The sequence below is a fragment of the Elaeis guineensis genome, chromosome 4, assembly GCF_000442705.2.
Source record: "Elaeis guineensis isolate ETL-2024a chromosome 4, EG11, whole genome shotgun sequence".
NCBI lineage: Eukaryota > Viridiplantae > Streptophyta > Magnoliopsida > Arecales > Arecaceae > Elaeis > Elaeis guineensis.
In genome coordinates, this window is record NC_025996.2 from 20,233,014 (window position 1) to 20,250,455 (window position 17,442).

Genomic DNA, 17,442 nt, shown 5'->3' on the forward strand with positions numbered 1-17,442 from the left:
TGGTTTGGACTGACCTTGTCATGTGGAATAGCCTGCCAGGAGTTTATGCCTGGGACAGCCCCCACAGGCTTATGTGTGGAAGAATCTGATCCGAGAAAGATCATGAATGATTTGATCCGAGAAAGATCATGGCCACTTTGATCCGAGAAAGATTATGAATATTTCGATCCGAGGAAGATCATAGAAATCGATCCGAATAAAAGATCGTCGCATGATCCTGGTAGTCCAAAGCCAAAGTCAAAAAGAAAAGGATTAAAGACGATGTGATAATAGAAGAAAATAGAAAGATAAGATATGAAACAATCGTTGAATAAAATTGTTTCACTTATTAACATATGATAATGCATCTCTTTTGATAAAACAGATAATCTATAAATGTTTGCAGTATTCTGGACAGTGAACATCGGCTTTTATGTGTTATTGCTTATCTTTATTTTCAGATTATATTATTATATTGGTGTGATATGAAAATTCTTATTGGACTGTAAAGCTCACATCCCTTCATCTTTTTTTTCTTCTCAGAGTTACAAGATGTCCATGATTGGCTATGGTATGGATTTGTGAGTGAGCGGATGCATAGATAGAGTACCGTTGATACCTGATCGGAGGATTGAAGGAATGTTAATAGTAATTATGCAAGTTTTATGAATTATTATTAAATTAAATATTATGGTTGATAATGTTGTAATGATTTAATTTGGCCTTGCATATTTTTTAGGGCTTGCTCTAAGGAGTGTGCGGCCATCACGTATCCGATCCGGATGTTGGGTTCGGGGCGTGACAAAGTGGTATCAGAGCATAGGTTTAAGATCACAGAGATTATGAAGAGATATTAAAACTTTATGTAACATCAATAGGATGTAACAAAGTGGTATCAGAGCTCAGGTTATGATCATTAATGATTATAATATAAGTGATTTAAATATTATAGAGTAATAACAGAGTTTAGGTTATGATCATTGGAGATTATGATATAAGTGATTAGGATTTGATAAAATGATATTAGAGCTTAAGTTTAAGTCACTAGGGATTATGAAGTAATATCAAAACTTTATGCATGATCAATAGAATGTGACAAAGTGAAATCAGAGAATATGATAAAATAGTACTAGAGCTCAGGTTTAAGGTCACTAGGGATTGTCATATAAGTGATATCAAAACTTTAGGATTATAATCAATAGAGTATGATTGATAATATCTGAGTTTAAGATTATGATCATTAAAGGTATGATAGAATGATATTAGAGTTTAGGTTATGATCACTAGAAAATATGATTTAAGTGGTATTTGAGTTTAAGATTATAATTATTCAGAATTATAATTTTAGTGATATCTGAACTTAGGTTATGATCATGAGGAACATGATAGATATAAAAGAGAAATTCAATATTTAGATTTCAAATCAATAGATATTAAGATGAAATTTATGCATAAGTGGCATATGATATCTATAATAGAATTGACGAGTTATATCTTGGATTTCAATTAGTAGGGTGGCCTGAATATAAGAAGAGCTGACTCTGGAAAGAAGCGGGAGGTATTGATATGTTATGTTGAGTATACTCGATGATTTTGGAATGCTAAACTTATATGGATGAAAATCATGATAACTTTTCTAATTTTGATGTTAATTATTTGAGCATTACAAATTTTAAATTTATCAGAAGGAAGTTAGGATATGGTCTAAGACGAAATTTCATCATATGAGAGAGAAATATTTTTGAGCATTGAACCTATAAAGGATCAAATATGAAACTCAATCTTAGATGAAAAATATACTTGAATTTTATTATGAGAATATGAGATACACATCTTGGTGAAATCTTTGGTTACTCAAAATATCATATTCTGAATATGATTCCTTGATCTTTTAAGTTGTATTGAATTTCAAGACAAAAGCTTACTTTTCTAAGTGGATCAAAAGTATTTTGATATTGTTGTTAAATTAAAGAAGAAAATTTATTTTGTCAGAGTATGATATACAGGTTATGATGAAATCTTTAATAATTCGTATTACTATCTTTGGATTAGTTTTTTTCTTAATTTTTCTTGTGATTGTTGAAGATGGTGAAGTATATTAATTATTCAAGTCAAAGTTTGAATTTTTTTTAAATTGAACTAAGATATTTGCTAGTGTCAAATTTTGAATGACTTATACAAGGACAAGATTTTGTATAGATTTATTGATTAATATTAAGGGTTGTGATGAAGGGAGCTCTATAAGAAATAATCAAGTTGATTCTACTTATAAGGATGTTGGCTTGAGTTCTTTTAGTTTGTCAAGTTCGAATTAATTTTTTAAAAAGAAAGATTGATTTAAAATTATATAAATGATTGTAAGATAAATCTAAGGTTAACTCCAATTGATTCTAGACATGTTGGATTCTTGAAAAGTGATAAAACTTATGTAATGATTTCAAATATAGAAGTGGATCAAGATTTAACTTTTATATGCTATACCCAAAGGTAGTAAAGATAAAGAAACTTAAAATTTTATCCTAAGTCTTATATGAAATTTGAAGGTTGGATCTATCCTGGATTAATCTAACATATAAAGATATTTTTATCTTTGATAGACCTATATAATTTGATAAATCAAGATCAGAGTGTGCAGCAAAAGCGTGGTGGATTAAATTGATTTGAAATATTAATCTTTTAAATCAAAAGATATTATGATGAAATACATTAGTTGTAAATAAGGAAGGATTTTATTGATAATGAAAGGATGCTATAAATTTTGATCTAATTTGATCATAGTCGGATAATTTTTGTCAGTAGGTTGCTTCATTGTAGATAATACCAAAAATTTTAGATATCTCAAGTTTATTAACAGCTTGATAGTTCTGATATTAGTTCAAACTTAGAATGTCCTGATATAGATCTCATATTTTTAAAATTTAATATTGTTACTTGGACTGATATAGAAGATTGAGGTTTTCTTAAGATGAGAGTCTACATATAAAATTTGTTGGAAGATCAAGAGAAGAAATAAATCGATGATCGTGAAGAGTGTCCAATATTTGATTTTTTTTTTATTTTACATCATAAGTAGTCTGAGATAATTATGAACTTTGAGTGGAATGTTTTAGATAAATAATTAGGATATTTTAATATAAGATCAAAATGTTGCTGTTCTTCAAAAAAAAAAAAGAGTTGAGAAATCAATAAGAAGGGATGAGTTTGAAATTTTAAATAATTTTTGTTATAACAAGATCATGAGAAATAAATAATATATAAGACATTATTAGAAGCGTAAGAATGATATGATACATGTATATATATATTTTTAGAATATATCTCAAACAACATAACTTAATTTCGAGGATGAAATTATTTGAAGAGGAGAGAATATAACACCCGCCTAAGTGGGCCCAGAATCAGCCCACAGCCCATACAAAAAAAAAGGGAGGCAAGCGAAGAAGAGTCCGCTGGGAGTCTTCTTCCGCTCAAATACATCGGAAGAGAAGCTGAATTGAGGGGGATTCGACCTCCCCTCCACCTTATAAAAACCCCCTCTCCTTTCCTCTAAGGTTGGCCACGACGAGCATCGGATTTCTCCTTTTATTTTTTTTTAATTTTTCCATTGAAGCCACGGATGACCTCATCGTGTTCATCTCAAATACTCACCGAAGACCTCACCGGAGTCAGAGGTAAGCCCTTCTCCTCTTTTTCCTCTTCCTTCCCTCCTTTCATGGCTTCGTGCACCCTCGCCGGTCGTCGGATCGTCGAAAAATTCACAAAACATCATGATCCTGTTTTGCTCTGTTCGAACGAGCCATCTTCTTCTCTTTTTCGACCACCGACGTCGTCGTTTGCGGCGTCTCACCCTTAGGATAGGACCCTCATGCCTTTATCCCTCTTCCTGAAGGTCTTGGTGCGGTGACCGGCCAATGATCGGAAATCATGAAGAAAGGGGACGGATCGCCTGTTTTTGGAAAAAAGAAAAAAACTTCACCAACGGAACCTTGCTGTCGGTCGGCCTTGCTCCGTTGTCGTCGACCAGACACCACCCACCTCGTCGGAGCTCGGGTCACTGGGGGGGACCTCGTCGGTCTTCCCCTGTTTCGGCCCAAGAGAGGGCCATGGGAAGAAAAGGAAAAGAAAGAAGAAGAAAGAAGGAAAAGAAAAAAAAAAGAAAAGAAAAAAAAAGAAGAAAGAGAAAAATAAAAATAAAGAAAAAAATAGAAAAAAAAAAGAAAGAGAGAATTTTCTCTCTCTCCTCTCCCTCCTTTCTCTCTCTTTCCTCTCTCCTCTCTCTACATTCTCTCTATATTTTCTCTCTCTAGATCTTTCTCTCTCTTTATGGATTTTATCTCTCTAGTGTCTTTCTCTCTCTGATTTCATCACGAATCCTAGGATAAAATTGATATGAAAATTGATGACCTGAGATTGCTCCAAAATTCGTGCAGTAGATTAGATTCCGATCCGATCTTTATTCGAAATTGATAACATCAATCATGGTTAATCCATATTAAGTCATCCTGATATGATCTCTGATGATCTCGATCATGATTATCTTATTTGAAGGATACGAAGATTCTCTCTCCATTTTTTCTTTCTATTTCTCTCTCTATAATTTTCTCTCTCTTCATGGATTTTCTCTCTCTAAAAGTCTTATGGATCAGTGGAGAATCCAGATACTTAGATAAATCTTAATTTTGGTTAATCCTGAGAAGGTCCTAGATTTGTGTTATTAGGATTGATTATCGGATAATTTTTCTCCATATATGATTTTTATATTTGATTAAGTTATGAAAGATGATTGTCTGCATATGATATCGAGTGGAATATTTTGTTAAAGAAATTCATAAATCAAAGAAGAACATTGATTTCTGTGCTTGGATCAGTCACCAGTAAAGGTAAGAATCTCTGTACATGATCATCATTATATATGTTATTTTACTGTTGGTTTTATCTCATTGATTTTGCATCGTTGGATTTGAGATCGATGAATTTGTTATATCTGAGACATTGTTATTTTTTATGTGATTTTAACCATGAGTATATTATATCAATACATATGTATCAACGATTGATAGCATGATTATATGGGTATGACATATTTATTACACTGCAAAATTTGAATTGATTAATGAAGTCAAATATTATAATTTCATGAAAATAAAAGAAAGAGAAATATGGTTTGGACTGGCCTTGTCATGTGGAATAGCCTGCTAGGAGCTTATGCCTGGGACAGCCCCCACAGGCTTATGTGTGGAAGAATCTGATCCGAGAAATATCATGAATGATTTGATCCGAGAAAGATCATGGCCACTTTGATCCGAGAAAGATCATGAATATTTCGATCCGAGGAAGATCACAGAAATCGATCCGAATAAAAGATCGTCGCATGATCCTGATAGTCCAAAGCCAAAGCCAAAAAGAAAAGGATTAAAGACGATTGATAATAGAAGAAAATAGAAAGATAAGACATGAAACAATCGTTGAATAAAATTGTTTCACTTATTAACATATGATAATGCATCTCTTTTGATAAAACAGATAATCTATAAATGTTTGCAGTATTCTGGACAGTGAACATCGGCTTTTATGTGTTATTGCTTATCTTTATTTTCAGATTATATTATTATATTGGTGTGATATGAAATTCTTACTGGACTGTAAAGCTCACACCCCTTCATCTTTCTTTTTTTCTCAGAGTTACAAGATATTCATGATTGGCTATGGTATGGATTTGTGAGTGAGCGGATGCATAGATAGAGTACCGTTGATACCTGATCGGAGGATTGAAGGAATGTTAATTGTAATTATGCAAGTTTTATGAATTATTATTAAAATTAAATATTATGGTTGATAAGGTTGTAATGATTTAATTTGGCCTTATATATTTTTTAAGACTTGCTCTAAAGAGTGTGCGGCCATCACGTATCTGATCCGGATGTTGGGTTCGGACGTGACATTGAGGCCCACGATGAGTAGTGCATCTCCAAGCGAAGGAAACAAAATCCAATCAGCAACTGTTTGATGTGGAGAGCTGATGAAAGCCTGCGGGAAATGGGAATTGGCCGGGAGCAGCTTGAGGAGGCTCCATGCTGTATGGATATGTAACAATTATTAGTGAAGTCATACCATATGGTGAGAAGGTCATGCCATCAATTTCCGGAGCCTTATCTCTTATTTTCTATCCCCAGTACCTATCTCTTCTCCGGGTCGTAGTCCATTTCCTAAGCTTCGTTGAAATTAAGATGCTTTTGGTACTGGGCTCTTCAGTTTCTGGTTATGCTTTTGGTCTCTTCTTCTTGGATTGCTCTCGGCCGCAACCTGATACAACTGAAGCTGGATGGCGATGGGTGGGAACTTTCTTCAAGTTGTTTCCCTTTTTTTCTTTTTCTTTTCTTTTTTTTTTTTTTTTTGAGTGGATTAGTCCAATGCAATTGATAGAGGATAAGCATTCATTGAGTGAAGGATAAGAGAATGAATGATCCCTTTTGCCTAAATATGAAAAGATCGATCCAGTTCATTTCTAGCCTCTCGCTTAGTACCTTGTCTTAATGAAACAGGATCCGGCTTGATGCGACATGACCTCACGCCAGCAAAGTTTGTAGAAAAAGGAAAGAAATTCAACAAATAGTTGTGATTCTTGAGTTAAATTTTTTGCAATGACATGCTTAGGATATTAACTTTTTGAATATTGGATTTCATTTTTTGGTTAATTAGTGGGAGATTTCTTATTAAACTTGGATACTTCTTCTGATACTTTTTCTGAAATATTTTATGGGAATAGGAAATTAAAAATAAGTGTGCTCATAGAGGTCTGGTGGCTTAGCCTTCTTCTACCTCCATAAAAAGTGTGCTTATTTAGGTGAGGCTCTTGGCCTTATCAAAAGGTACATGCTGGGATTGTATCCATCGTATGAAAAAATGATTGATATTTTTTTGCAACATCAACTATTCGATCACATCTTACATATATTTTAAAGTACTCCAATCTCTTTCTTCCATTGTTCTGCATACGTCTTAAAATGGATATTGCGCAATCCAAAGGTTGATGTTGCAAAAGAAGGAGAATCATTTTTTTGCGTGAAAGAGACAACTAGAAATCTCTCTAAAGGTCTAATCAAAATAGAAATCTTGGGTTGTTTATTGTAGGGATTTTTAAAGATAGACAAAAATACACTTGGACCACTAATCTACGCATGACCTTTTTAGATAGTCATGGATGATCATCTCTCCCTCTTTCCATAATATTTTAGTATCGCTTGCCCCACAAACTAACAGCACCTTTATAATTAATTTCTATTTTCACTCAATAGACCGTCATAGATAAGGATTTAAATAGTTGCATGATGTCCTGCATTTGCCCGTGTGAGATCTCTACACTATCTCATTAATCATTCTTTAACTCAAATTTCCACGTGACTCCTTGATTGCCCTACACTTGGAGCCACAAAGTAATCCCTCATTTTCTGCATGACTTCTAGCCTCATTAATATAAGCATTGGGGCAAGGCACCATCTTATTTGATTCAATTCCAAATGTGCGCCAAAGCATTGCAGGACACTTGGCACCAACCAAACAAAAGTACCAGTTCCATGGAATAAGACACTCTTTTTTTAAATTTTTTAATACATAATTGAAAGAAAAATTTGCAAGAACATCCCATTAACTTTAATCTAATTTCACTTACATCTCTGTACTTTAAAAAATGTCAAACTGATCTTTCTAGTTATCGAAATATTTCAATATGGTTCAACCGTCTATCTTCATTAATGAAATAGAATCACATGACCATCACATGATACAATTATTTTATAAAATAATAAAAATATATTTATCCCCACCTCCTTCCTCCTCTTCGATTGATCTCCTCCTCTTCCGTCGTCGGCGATCCTCTTTCTCCCTCAATATTCTCCTTTCTCTTCCTCCTCACCCATGTTTCCTCCTCCATAACAGCTCCCTTTGCCTCCGCCCATTCCTCCACTGACTCTCCTTCTTCCTCCTCCTCTTTCTCCTCCTCCCTTCTCTCCAATTGATTTCCTCCTTCTCCATTATCGGCGTTCCTCTTCTCCCTCCTCCTTCCTTCTCTCCTTTCTCCTAATCTATATTTACTCCTCCATAGTGGCTCCTTCTACCTCCACAAATTCCTCCACTGCCTTCCCTTCCTCTCCTCCTTCCTCTCTGATTGATTTTCTTCTCTTCCATTATGACATTTTGATTTCTCTCTCCTCCCACCTCTCTAATTGATTCCTTCCCCTCCGTTGCAACATTCCGCTTTCTCCCTCCTCCCCTTCTTCCTCACCCATTTCTTCTCCTCCATAAGAGCTTCATCCACCGCCTCCCTTTCCTCCTCCTCATCCTCTTTGCTTCTCCCTTTTTCCTCTTCTCTGATTGATCTCCTCCTCTCTTCCTCTTCCTTCTCCAAACCATCCATAAGCCATCCCCCTTCATGTGGCCCCCTCCTCCTCCTCTTCATCCTCTTCCTCCCACCTCCTTGATTGATCCCCTTCTCTTTTCCTCCTCCTCCTCCTCCAAGTCGCCCATAAGCCATCTTTTTCCACGGAGGCTCTCTCTTTTTCTCCACATCTTCTTCCTTCTCCAAGCTCACCCATGAGCAAGGGATATTTCTATCCATTGAGAAAAAAAATAACACCATTTATTGATAAGTGAATGATTAGATCACTATAAAATATATCCATAACTAGAAGGATAAATTTGAGACTTTTTAAAGTACAGAGAATGTTAGTGAAATTGAGCTAAAGTTGAAGAGATATTTCTGTAATTTTTTCTAATCAAAATAGCTTCAATAAAAGATAAGAAAAAAAAAAACATTGCTAAGTTTTTATTGGAGACAATAGATTTATAAGCGAAGGCTTTAGGATATATATGTTCAGGTCTGCAATAGGATTGAAGCATTGAACACCCTTACAAGAAACATATGGATGAGCATAGCCAAAGGATGATATTTGAGATTGGTGATTATTTGTGGGTTGTCATTAAGAGGGACTGCCTGCCAGTCAGAAAATAGGGAAAGCTGCTCACTTTTTGCAAGATTGGATCTTCTGAGATCATGAAGATGATTAATCGATAATGTGTTTGGTGTCCAACAGCTCATGTCATACCAGGACAATACATTAATGAAGAGTTGAATTAAAGGGTGAATTCTCTCCAATCTAAAAAGGATGATACAACACAAGGTACAATTAGAAGACACTAGAACTAGATGAACCCTGCAAGCATTGCAGCAGCCAATAGATTCATTGGCAAAAATTTTAATGAGCAAATATTTGATTTTTCTATAGATTTTTTATGGAAGATGGTCTCAAATATTGATCAAATTTTTATATTTATAATTGAATAGTTTTAGCAAGTTTCCCATTATTAAGTTCTATTTTTAATATTGATGTTATACTAGATTTACTATCCAAATCAGAGTTCAGACTCCTAATGCATTTTTTGAAGATATTGGCTTTTAATATTCTCATAAGATTTTTAGAGAAAACTTCTCTCTAGAGCGAAGGATTCTTCAATATCCAGTTCGCTTTGAATTTACATTTGATCTTAGAAGTTTCATTCCAGGATACTCTTCACTTACTTTATATATTTGCCAAATAAATGCTGGCAAATAAACATTACATATATAAATTATATAATACACACATGATACTAAGAATAAGCGATCATATCTCCTTTGTCTATGGTCAGCGGTGTTGAGTTTGAATCTTGAATCTCATACTCTCAACTACCATAAAAAAAAAAGTTCAACTCTCAAAAGATTGGCTCAAGTGATTTTTGTAGTGATGCAATTTTCGTTCATGTAAAAATCATGAGAATCTAGTCTTAAACAAGCCAAGGACCCTTTGAGATCCCCCTTTGAGACTTCCTGATGAGTCCCTCAGATCTTGAAAACGGGGAGTGCCGCGTGGGCCGACATCACCGAGAAGAAGACGAAGGGCGAGCGGGACCCGGCACCAACCGCGGAGACGTTGACCGGGACAGCGTGCCCGAATGCCCCCACGGCCTGCCACGTGCACCCACGCTACACGACAGAGACCTCCCCGGCCATGGGCGACGAACGGCTGCCTCCTACCGACACGCGTCCTCTTTCGGTTGGTCCACGAGGCTGTGCGGCATCCTGTCGGACGCCATCGCTGTCATACACGCCACCCGACCCTTTTTACTTGTCACGATAAAACCATTTGGATCCGCTAGCCTTGGTAACCAACCGCGTGTGCTCGTGTCCCACGATGTGATCCGCTGCACCGCGGAGCTCTCAAGGTAGAAAACCATTGGGATCGGATCACCTCAGCAAGGGCTTCCTCACTCTCACCTCCTCCACTTATCAGTGCACCATGATTAAACCCTGTTCAATGTCAATATCAATTTTTACCGATGTGATAGAAAGAGCTCAACGGCAATGCGGATATATTTTGAAGGCAAAAAATGAGAAAAAATAAGATGACATATCCTAAAACGATGTACAAATAATTGTTTGTTTGACCTCAAGACGAGTCGAAATGATGTAACCATGACGATGCCCAACTTCATTCACCTTATCATGACAAATTGAAGGGCATGTTCATGTCAACACCATAATCTTGATGATAATTGCGTCCATGCAATCATATTGTATGATCCAACAGTTATAACCATATTGTGATATGAAAATCTGTGATCAAACAATTATCACATGATGAAAGTAGTTGTTAAATAGTTGATCCAAACTCCATCTATCTCAATAATGAACACTAATCTCCTTTATAAATAAATAAATAAATAAAATCTTCTCATTCGACTACTCCTACCACTCACTCCCTATTTTCTCTCTTCGGTTCCATAGATTCCGATTAATTTAAGCATCGAATGATCCTAATTGAAAAAATTTCAATAAAAAAATTTCTTTTTAGATCATCTTGCGATCGAGGCACTCTGATAGCTACATCTCTAGATCCTTAGCCTCAATTTTTTTCTTACCTATAGTTTGGAGGAAAACCAACCACACCACCATATTGAACACCTACCGGCCTAAGTTGATCTCACGTCCAATGACAAGAATAGCCTCATTGATGCCTATCATGCTAGGGATTTTTTAAATCAAAAAATATAATCTTGTTTTTACTGCAACAATTGAAATAATGATATGTTCTTCGTTCTATATTTCTCCTCCCTCCTTCCTCAACTGAAATAAATAGATATTTTGTTGATAGCTGTGATACCAAAATTTAGAAATCCTTTCCTTCCAACAAACCAAAATGATTCTATCATCCCCCAATTGCTACTACGTCGGTGATCACTTAGGTTCACCCAGACACAAAGCACCCCAACTTCAGATAAAGATCATAGCAACATCTTAACCTAGCAAGAGAGAAAAAGACAAACCTCCGCCACCTGGAGGGCAGGGTGGAGAGAGAGAGAGAGAGGGGGGGAGAGAGAGAGAGCGAGGCGCACAAGCAACCGGCTCCTTGATGGAGATGTTGGGAAAGCTAATCTGCCCACGGTATGCGTTTCCATTGGTTTGCAGGCTGCATCGTAGCAATTAAACATAAACCCAGTCATGTAACTCTCCTCCTAGCAAGCGTCCACCTTCCCCAATTTCATTGGCAGCAGAACCTTCTACAAGTTCCTGGCCGCCCTTGAAGACCATAGAATCCCCTCTCTTCTCCCTCTCTCCAGTATAAAAGAGAGGCAAAGGATAAGCCCATAAAAAAATAGCAAAATACAGCCGGGAGATGGAGAGTGAGAACCACTCTGCAGCAGGGGAAGCCTAGTCTTTTCCTCCTACATCTCTCCATGGATCCCTTTCTCGACAAGTCGAGGAGCGACAAGAAGAGGAGGTTCAGCGAAGAGCAGATCAAGTCCCTCGAATCCATTTTCCAGTCCCAAGCTAAGCTCGAGCCCCGGAAGAAGCTGCAGCTGGCCAAGGAGCTCGGCCTCCAGCCTCGCCAGGTTGCCATATGGTTCCAGAACAAGCGAGCCCGGTGGAAGTCCAAGCAGCTCGAGAGAGAGTACGCCGCCCTCAAAGCCGACCATGACACCTTGCTCTCCAACGTGGAGTCCCTCAAGAAAGAGAAGCAAATTCTCATCAAACAGGTAACGAACGAACACCTCCTCCTTTTTTAATTTGTCCTCAAAGAGTTTTCACCTTATCTTCGTCTTGCAAAGCCTGTGATGACATAGTTTTCCTCGTGAACGATCGAGCAGATGCAAAAGCTGACCGAATTGCTGAAGAAGCCAACAGAAGAGAGCAGCAACGACGACGATTCGGACGGCGGCGATCGCACCCGCATAGATGATGCAAGGCCCTGCTTTTTGGTGCGTTCGGGTGATGAAGAGAAGAAGCCCAGCTTTTTCAATCAGGAAGAACCGGACTGCTTATACGTGGGCGAACCTGAGGGTGGCTTCCTGACATCGGTCGGGAAACCGTGCGATTTCAACTGCAATAGTGGTTCTCCAGAGCAGTGCTGTGCCACTGCTTCTGAGTGGTGGGAGTTTTGGCCGTTGACAGAATAGAGCCCTGTCATCGCGGAACATGTAAACCATAGAGCAAATAGAGTTAGTCTGCTGCCTCGAGTCGGATTACAATTCCAAACGCTCTTGTAAAATAGCTTTCTCATTAGTGCATGGAATTTCTGATGCTATGTGATCTTCCCGGTGTAATAGGAATAAATAAACTTGCAAGTTAGAATCGACCAAGTGTATGTCTCTGCTGCTTCCCAGATTCAGTCCAAAATTGGTAAGCATTGTGTGCTCAACAATCGACTGCAGTTGCTCTGTAAGTATCTATCAAGCACAAATTCAAGCAAGCAACAAGCAGGCAAGGTCCACCTTGGGCCACAGGTGTATGATGCTTCAGGACTGAGAGCAGTCGCGTCCTGGCCTCACACAAGGGGAATTAAAGCAACAACAGCAAAGGGTGCGAGAGTTTCTGACTTTCTTAACCATAATATTAATTTCTGAATCAAGATATGATCATCTATCCTGCTGAAATTATAAAATCAGTAACTCCAATTCTGCAGCCCTGATGGTTGAATGAATCCTGCAACACCAGCGAGAAAGGAAAAAAGGGGATGGATGAAATACTATATAGCATGGACATGTCGATCACAAATAGAGAGAGAGGATTAGAGGAATAATGCTGAAATGATCACAAATACTTCAAAAATGAATCTTCAGCATAGCATTATAAGCACATCAATGCAAATAGTATGTATTATGCTATTTATCCCTATCTTTTGACAGATATGCTATTTAGATTCATGAAGGCAGTGTCTGAAGTATTAGAGAACCTGGAGATCGCACGAGAAGTATTCCAATAGAACTCAGAATGATCAGGACAAGAAATAGTTCGATATAGAACTCAGAATGATCTGGTTTCAATTTCAAACTTCCTTTGAGAGAGTCAATGAGGAAGAACAAAAGATGACAAATAGAACAAGGTAGGAGCCGAGGAAGCTCCCAGTTAAGTGCGTGTGTGCAAACAGGGTTGACGGGGGCTGAGGTTAAGCAAACCTTCACTAAGGCAGAGAGAGACCATGACCAATTGGAATCAACAAGCAGATGACAGTTATGATCAATCTTAAACAAAGCAAGACTATAAACCCTGGCAAGCACCTTCTATATAATAGCCAAGCCCAACAAGTGAGGATCTGTCATAAGGCACTAGTCTCCCTAAAGCCAAATTAAACTATATGATGCATCACAACTCCCTCATATGACAATCCCCTATAGACTGTTATGATCCAACATTTCCCCTATTGGAAAATGGAGGCCTTGACTTCCACATGATCTACTGTACAAAGATAAAAATCTTAGAAGGCATCACCATCATATTTATATCCACCAATCAAAGGAAGACCCCTAAATACAGCTTTTACCAAGTGCACTCCTTTTGATCAACCTCTTCTTGTCTTACTGGATTGATGCTTACTTCAACAGCCTAAATATCGGACAGCTGGCACAGACTTTACAAAAAAGGTGTCACTGCCGATCATTTGTTGAATATGCACAAGAATAAATTGAGAAGCAAGCTAGCTACAGCATATTGTCGAATGAAAAGAACAAAATAAGTGTGCTAAAGCTGGTAGGTGTTGAGGATGACATGGTTAACAACAAGAAATAGAAAACATATATAAAGGTCAATTTGTCGGAACCAAGTTCTCTTCAAGCAAAGAATGATCGGTACTTTGCACATCTTTGAAGAGTTTAGAAGATCGAAAAGAGAAGTGCAAATAGGGCTCAACTAAGTTTAAAATTCTTCCACATAATTATAGAAGACATTCTTTTCCCATGAAGAAAGTCGGGCGATACCAGAATTCTAGAATGGACCAATTTTGTTTTTTCTGCTAGGGTTGCTTAGTCAATTATGTACTGCTATTGTGGTTTTTTCTTTCTATGGGGAGGTAATTGATATTTTAAGATCTTTAGAGCGTAAACGCTTCAAGCTCCCAGACATAAGATGCAGAGAACTTCTTGGCACTTTCTGAAGTACAATTCTTTTGCCAGACCCAATCGCCAACACCAGAAACAGTTTTTGAGTACACTGTAATGAATACTGGTGCAGAAAATTTGGAACTTCAACCATCAAGTAGTTCAAGTGCCAAGCAAATATAAGCCAAAGTGTCAGACACCTAAAACTAACAGCCATGCCATCATCACTCCAGGATTCCAAGTAAGGTTAAATATTACTTAAAACAGATAGGAATTTTAAATTTTGGGTCTATATACTGTAATAAGAAGCTTTTATGGCTTCAGTAGAGATATGAATTCTTTTGTCATAAATTAAAATAGCTGAACCTCTGTCTTCATTTTAAAAATTTCTAAACAGTAAAGCCAAACCTCTCTCTCTCTCTCTCTCTCTTTTTTAAAGCAGGATAAAAAAAGGGACTTACGGTGGCTGCAATAACATAAGTGCTAAATGGACCAATCACAGCCAAGAAAACATCATTAATGATGCAACAGGCACTAGCCAAATAAAAAGTGATAGGACCCTCATGCAGAGAATCAGCAGTGGGAAATGGACGTCCAACCAAGCCATTACCAAGCGTAAACAGCATGCACATATGCAAGGCCTCAACTAGGAAAAAACTGGCCAAGCGAAAGCTTGCTACATGACACACTAAAAGCCAAGCAACTCCCCAAGAAAAGAATGTGACCACACGGCACTATGATATGGAATGACCCCATTAGCCAGCAAGGCCACAGCAGCATCCAGCTAATGCCCGAAATATGGATATAGGCAAAACCGACAAGCATAGAAACACAGCAAGGCCTAGCAACAAACACTCACAGTTATCCAACAAGGAATCCACATGGAATAATCTAAGGCAAATTTATTCCCAGCACTCCCCATTTAAGCTACTGCTGTCATCACATTCTTCCAAGTGCTATTCCCTTGATTTGCAAGAGGAAGCAAGAATAAACAACTCTAGCCTAAAAAATGCAAACATTGGGCTCTTCCAAATAGACCACCAATTTTTTTTTTCATCTCTAGCTCCTCAGTGTTTTAATTTTTTGTGGAAGTATCATTTTCCTGCATCTAGTTGAAGACACTTGATTTTTATCATTGTCCCTTACTCCTTTTCCATCCAAAGACACTACCTCTTCCTCGTACAATGATGTTCCTCTCAACTTATTTCCTTCCTTTAAATACCATTGCTAAGTTATTAAAAATTGCAGACAAACCAAACCCTTTGGTTTCGGAATCTTTGGACTTTCCCATGTCCGTACCAGATGTAGTATGTCCCCTGTAAGTCAGCAAATTACCTTTTTGCTCCATGCTACTCTTCAAAATGGAGAAAATGCATAAAAAATTAACAACATAATTATCGTTCTTTAGGCAAGGTAAGTCCTTGGATCAAAACTCATATGATATCTTCGAAGACGGGATGTTGAAACAACTGCTACCAAAAGTATTGGTAATCCTTTTCAAATAAGAATATATCGATCTAGACCAAAAATCTCAACACTGATTGTCTAGAAGCTGGTCAACACACAAATCAACCAGTAGTGAACCTTAGATGAGATTAAGAAATGGAAGAAAGGTTTTGGTCTACACACACGTTCCATGATATCCAAATAATCCTGTGGTTCATGATATTATGGTGTTTTTGCCTATAAAGACAATGGGCAAATGATATACGTGTTCAATAAGTCGTAATAAGAAATTTCATGGGAAGAGAAGCTGCTGGTGGAGAACAAAGACCAACTCATGGACCATTAGAAAACTTGAAAAATCTTTGAATAAGTGGTTCGCATGAAGATGAAATAGTGACTACGGTACAGGTAGCATTCAGTGTGCATTTGAAGCTTCATGTCCTTTTTATGTGATGACTATTTAGTGCCCATTTCAAATTAGGCCTATATAAAATTCTGGGCCATATTTTAAAAAATAAAAACTCCCGCACAAGACAAAGCATTAAGGCATCATAGATGTTGATGCTAGCCGCAAGAAATGGAGGAGGAGGTACCTTTGAGACCGTGAGTTTTGCCTTCGGTGACGTGAGGTACCTCTGGCAATGTCGCAGACCAATGTGTCGATTGCGTTCTTCCCACCATACTCGCAAAAAAAAAAAAAAAAAAAAAAAAAGAGATTGATCAGTTCTTTCCACCGAAAGTTAAATCGACACATCAAAAGATCAGAGAGAGCAAGGGGGCAGAGTGGATTTAGCAGGGTAGACGCGAGCAAGTAATCGAGGAAGATCGCCGAATCCGAGTGAAAGAGAGTCGGTAAGAGGCACGGGAGGAAAGTATGGGTGGTGGGTGGGGTGGAGAACTTGACCCAGCCTGCTGGTGGATCAAGGACGGGCTACAGCTAAACAATTCCCAGCCGAGCTGTTAACCTTATTGGGTAGATGGGTTGGGTTGAGTATATGGGCCAAGATATGGTACGCCACCCGTTGGGAAGAGAAAGTCTTTGTACATCACATGCAGTATAATAAAATTGATATAAAATCGATATAAAGTATATCATCCAATCACATTGAAGCACATAAAATATTTAATAATAAAATAAATATTTAATACTACTTATTTTTTTTTTTTCAATTTTCAGTGATAAAAATATCCTTTCTTCCATAACAAGAAAAGAAGAATATTATTACTTACTGATATCTTCTATAATTTACTGTGAATATATTATGATATTCTAAACAATATATATGACTTTCTGTATTTTTATGACATCTTGAACAATATATATGATTTTTTGACATCTTGTATAACTTCTTGTGAATATATATAACATCCTGTGACTTTCTATAAATATATATAATATCCTAAATAATATATATAGCTTCCTAATATATTATATTTCTGGTGAATATATATAATATTCTGAATAATATATATAGCTTTCTAACACGTTATATGATTCTCTGTAAGTATATGACATCCTGAACAATATATATAACTTTCTGTAAATATATATGACATTTCGAACAATATATATGGCTTTCTAATATTTTATATAATTTTTTATTAATATAT

General features: G+C 37.0%; 1 protein-coding gene and 1 long non-coding RNA gene across 2 annotated transcripts; one reads left to right on the top strand and one right to left on the bottom strand.

The window, feature by feature from the left end:
- Window positions 1–11,748: 11,748 nt before the first annotated feature.
- LOC105043487 (homeobox-leucine zipper protein HOX6) lies at window positions 11,749–12,651 on the top strand. The gene is made up of 2 exons (XM_010921049.4): window positions 11,749–12,048; window positions 12,160–12,651. Exons 1-2 carry the CDS (start codon window positions 11,749–11,751, stop codon window positions 12,466–12,468), a joined length of 609 nt encoding a protein of 202 aa, XP_010919351.1. The 3' UTR covers window positions 12,469–12,651.
- Window positions 12,448–16,771, bottom strand: LOC105043486 (uncharacterized). Its single transcript, XR_831702.4, has 2 exons — window positions 16,425–16,771; window positions 12,448–12,994 (listed from the first exon to the last, which is right to left on the bottom strand). It is a non-coding gene; the product is annotated as an uncharacterized lncRNA (long non-coding RNA).
- Window positions 16,772–17,442: the final 671 nt, after the last annotated feature.

Coding starts and splice junctions, on each gene's coding strand:
- LOC105043487 (XM_010921049.4), top strand. CDS start 11,749: ATGGATCCCTTTCTCGACAAGTCGAGGAGCGACAAGAAGAGGAGGTTC. Junction 12,049..12,159: donor AGCAAATTCTCATCAAACAG/GTAACGAACGAA, acceptor ACGATCGAGCAG/ATGCAAAAGCTGACCGAATT.